At 28.8% G+C, this 5,425-nt stretch overlaps 1 protein-coding gene across 1 annotated transcript in view; it reads left to right on the top strand.

Moving 5' to 3' along the window:
* Window positions 1-5,425, top strand: part of LOC111634632 (tripeptidyl-peptidase 2-like) — a 104,535-nt gene that overhangs the window by 32,139 nt on the left and 66,971 nt on the right. The window contains exons 10-12 of the mRNA XM_023379461.1: window positions 76-141; window positions 3,902-4,049; window positions 4,130-4,227. Coding sequence (XP_023235229.1) covers window positions 76-141; window positions 3,902-4,049; window positions 4,130-4,227 — 312 coding nt within the window. The remainder of the gene's footprint in view (window positions 1-75; window positions 142-3,901; window positions 4,050-4,129; window positions 4,228-5,425) is intronic.

Here is a 5,425-nt window from a genome sequence, read left to right as displayed (position 1 = left end):
TATATATGTGTATGTGTGTGTGTGTGTAATGAAATTATACAAATTTTCTATATTTGATATTTTTGTAATTTCCAGATATGCTAAATTATTCTATTAACATATATGATGATGGGAATCTTTTGGAAATTGTCAGTATGTCAAGTAAGTTTTTCATAAATCCTAAATGACGATTATTCAAACAATTTATATATCATCTTGTGATTTATTGTATATAAAAGTTTATTACTTTTTAATATATTCCAAAGATTATAAAGAAAATATATATATTTTTTTAATTTGTAAAATTTTGTAGTTACTTTTCCCTATTCATCTTTCAAGCTAAAGCATTATAATCAGTTATAAAAAGAATGTTTTTTTATTAATGGCTTTGTAATTTTTTAAAGCAAAATACAAAGTTTATTACATTTCAATAGTGCTATGAGTTTAATGTTTTTATTTATGGATGAAATCATTTCAGAATTTTAATAGGATAATTTCCAATAAGTTTGAATTTTAGATAATTTTTGCTGTAAAAGTTGAACTGGAAACATTTGATAAATTGTTATCGACTTTTTATACATTTAGGAAACAATAAGTGAAAAAGTTTCTTGTGTATACCAATTATACATTAATGCAAAAACTTTTTATATAAAATAATATAAAGAAAATAATTTTAGAAAATTATTTATCTTTATCAAGTTATTTATCTTAGTTTTAGAATTATTATTCATCCTTGTATTTTGTTTTATTCACTAGTGAAGTTGAAAATGCCATATATTAGACAATGTACTATACGCTCAGGCAATGTACTTATTAATTTTTAAAGACTTTTAATGGATTAAGTTAATGGTCATAGGTTAATGGATTTTAAAGAATTTCTAGAAATCAATACAGTAGAATTTAATAAAATATTCAACATAATTTTAATGGCTACAGTTTCAATAACATTTGAAATGGAAGGTTTTATTTTATCTATATATATATAAATGATGATGATTGTTTGTTTGTTCATTATACACTTCTGGGCTGTTTGACCAATTGCTATGAAACTCAGCAGTTAGGCTCAAATACTTCTAACTTTGATCATGTCATACATCCCCTCCCAAAATATCAATTGCATTTCTATAATTTAATTAATTTTTATTTACGTTCGATTTTCTGAGTTATGCATCTATTGACAAAAAAGTTAACAAAATAATTAAGTAAATATAATTCTTACAAAAAAACGGATATAATTTTAAAAAATATATATTATATTCACTGAATTACTGCGACAATGATATAGCATGAAATAGATGCACCATTATGCCATTACTGTGACAGGTAGCACATAGCACTTGACTGTGTGCTGTAGTAGTGTGTTGCCCCTGTACATTATACTTTTTCTGTTAGCAATAGAATCGTGCCAGTTATGTATCTGACTTCATTTGGGGGAAAATTTTTGTATTGAAATAACATGACTTGTACAAATCATAAGTTCATATATAGTTAATCTGGTCCTTTTATGATTTCTATGTCTGGTCTCAGCTTTCATCTATCTAACTTTGTTCTTGAGATTAAGGAAGGTCAGAGACAGATGGACAACTGGAAATACAGTTTTTTCAATTGCAACCCAATAAGTATACTCCAGTAACTGAATGGAACACCACTAGTTGTGGTTGTGGGTTTACATATGCCCAACAGACTGGCCAAGTGGATTTTTTTTTCTTTGCATTAGTAACACTTCAATTGGGACAAACTTTACATAAACATCTTTCTGGGATGCATTCTCCTTGGCAGATCACTCACGTGTCGAACCAAATAATCCAAACTAATTCTAATGAGTGATTATTTATTGTAACATTGTCATAATGCTGGGCTCAAGTTTTCGTCATAATGTTCTCAATTTTTTTAGTGGTGATCTTACCCTGTACATCATACTTTTCCTGTTAGCAATAAAGTCGTGTCAGTCATATCTAACTCCATTCAGGGAAATGTTTTGAATCAAAGTAACATTGCTTCCATTCTAAACTGGGAGTTTGTATATAGTTAATCTGGGCCTCCTGCCCTAAGCTTTCCACATCTGGTTTTGGCTTTCATCTATCTAACTCCTTTCTTGAGATTAAGGAAGACTTGTAGGTGATGACAGTGGGAATTTATAGGACTACAATTTTTTCAAATTGCAGTCCAATAATTTTTCCATAAATGCAATATTTACAAGAACACACTTCCCTCATAGTTTATACAATCTGTTGTCAATTTTTAAAAAATTTATTATCACATAAAAGCAATTATTCTAGCATTTTTACAAGATTTTTTTTTATTTAAACCAGTCGAACAAAGTATTTCAGATGTTAAGGTTAGCAACTTTGATCACATCTGGGACCATCACAACCCATCCAACACAGATCAATTTTCAAAAAGTAGACCAGTATTAATGAGTAGTCGTTGACCATCCTCTCTTCCAGGAGGATCAATGACTTTTGGTCAAATTAACTTTGACTCCCTTTTGCAACAGTTCCTTCTTTCTATTGGACCAGTTGTATGGTGGCATTCAAATAGGAAAATTACATAATATAAGGTTACTGGCCAGCACAAAATATGATTTAAGTGGTTTTCGAGGATGCCAAGTTTGAATATTTGGTCCGTTTTTTTTTAAATTTGATTTGTTGGCAGATTACCATTTGATATTTGGCTGTGAATGGTACAGTTTCTTAGAGTTAACATTAGAAAATTTTATGATATCAAAATTATATGATATTATAATATGAAAATTTGAGATATATTTTCAATTCCTGACTACTTGACCATTGAATTTGTGTCATTTCGAACCATCCGAGTATCGTAACAATGGTAGGCTGAAATAACCAAACTCTTTATACAGTTTTCATTTTAACATTTGATATATTAAAGTATTTGACTTATATAACTACAAAGGTTATCTTATGTAAGGGTTTATCACACTGAGTGACCAATTTAACACATTTTAAAATTCTTTATTCCTCTACTGTACACAATTTAAAGAATTTTTAAAATGTGTTGGTATGGGCACTTGATGTGATAAGCTCTTACGTAATATAACCTTTGTAAATGTAAATCAACAATCAATATAATATAATATAAAGGTTAGAAGTATAAAATAACCTTAATATTTGTTTTTAGTTTTTGCCTGGGAAATACTGGGCTTACCTGCTAGTAAATTAATAAAATGCAATATACAGTAGATCGTCAATTATCCGAAACAGTTTGGGACTGGGATTGTTAGGATAACTGATCATGTACGAAAAAATATATTAACCTATCCCATGTTGAAATTTTTCTCTGTTGCATGTTGCTTTGCATTGAATTTTCATCAATGTTAAGCTTAACAAAATTTTTTTTAAAACAATAATCATGGCTATTGTATCGTTAAAAATTATTTCTTTATTTTGCACAAACAAAATAAATATATTGAAAAATATAAAAACAAAAAAAGATTATATTTTGGAAGTTTTCTAGTATCAAAAACGTTCCAATTCAGCCTGACACATGTTCCGACACAGTCCTCAGAAAAACATCACACAAAACAAGTAAAACTCACCACTCACGATGGGGGAAAAAGGCCTCATTCAAATACTGGTGCATCCTTAAGTACCCTGTCATGGTCTTGCCAGTGCTGCCAGCTAAAACATGCACAGCAATAAAAATAATATTGGAGTAGCCCAAGACAGCCAAATATTGCAGCACCACAGCACTAGTGGAAATTTGAATTTGCTGACTGGAACACTTTCAGTTTACTGATGTTTCAGTTGATCAGTATTCAGATAACTGATGCTCTACTGTATGAACTTATTTTAACTGTAACTAGCTATATAGAAGGTTTATTATTATTAAATTTTAATATTACTTTCGGTATAAATAAAATACTTTATTTGTTAATTAATTATCTTTCATTTGATAAAAGCATCTCATGGCACACATGTTGCAAGTATTGCTGCAGCATACTTTCCTGATGAACCAGAGAGAAATGGTATTGCACCAGGAGCACAGATTGTTAGCATAGGTATTGGAGATTCTCGTTTGGGATCTATGGAAACTGGCTCATCTCTAGTGCGTGCTGTAAGTTAATTATTAAAATGTATTATTACATTTANTCTAAAGTGTTTCAAAAAATTAACATTTAAATTTTTAGAGCAGCAGTGGATATAAGTGAAACTGGAGATCTTGAATCTTGCACTTTACTTAGTTCATATCGTGAAATGATGCAATATGCTGTTCTAACTTCTAAAGGTAAAGGCTTTTATATTTAATATGTATAAAAATTATAATAAGTAAACCATTTCATTCCAGATTTTTATTTGAAAGTTTTTGTAATCATTCCATATAAGTAGTCTTGTGCCAATGCATTAGCTACTTTCAAGAATTAAAATATAATAAATATAATTTCATTTTTCATTATTTATTAAAGAAGTTTTGTTTTACAATTATAAATAACACAATTTCAGTATTTAACAGATTCTAATAAAACTCTTTAAACATTTAGTATGCAAGTTATATTAAGAAACTAAAATTTAAAAAAATAAAATTATACTTCTTTACTCTTACTTTACTATATACTAAGTTATGCTATACTACTATATACTCTTTACTATATACTCCTACAATTAAACAGGATCTCTGAAGATAGAAATATAGAAAAAATTGTGCATTTATCAGATTTGGTTTAAAAAGCAGAAAAAGACTGGAATTAGAACCAACAAACTGGAATCAATTAGAATAAACTATAATAATAAAATATTGCAAATCTTAATGAGTGAATCTTTCTGAACTAACAATGATGCAATTAAACTTGCTATTATGTAAGGCTAATTTGTTGGGAAAATATTCCTTTTTTAAATTTTTTAAGTATTATACATTTCATTCTTGACCATTTTATCAAGTGTATATATATATATATATATATATATATATACTTTATATATGAAACAAACACGAAAAGTGATAAGGGATGACAAGCAGATTCAAGACTTTAATAACACTGTCTGATACAATGATGCCTTTGTAAGGGACAAGTGAAGGACAGGTTACAACGTATTTATTTTTCAGTCTTGCCAACGTCCGTCACCATAGTCCAGATCGCTGAACTCAACATTTATTTATAAACGTAACAGATAAGAGTCTGAGAGTTGCTTAATGTATAGACAAACGTAATGGTCATCTGTAGAATCCAAATCTAATTATGGTTAAAAGTTTAGAACGGGGTCAGACCCTCTCGATTACAAGGCGCCATATATGAAACACGAGTACAGAAAGGAAACTGTTGTTGTGTAAAATCGATGAATGCATCGTTGTCGTGTCACAATTACATATCGAGATGTTATATATGATATATTATACTTCCTATACTGGTTATCGATATATTAATTTGTAAAAATTAACTTAAAAAAAACGTGTAAATGTATCTAATTTTGTCCAGTTCTTAAACTAG

The sequence above is a fragment of the Centruroides sculpturatus genome, unplaced genomic scaffold, assembly GCF_000671375.1.
Source record: "Centruroides sculpturatus isolate CEXI.00-Female unplaced genomic scaffold, Cexi_2.0 scaffold791, whole genome shotgun sequence".
In the NCBI taxonomy this organism is placed as follows: Eukaryota; Metazoa; Arthropoda; class Arachnida; order Scorpiones; family Buthidae; genus Centruroides; species Centruroides sculpturatus.
This window is presented reverse-complemented; position numbering and strand designations above follow the sequence as displayed.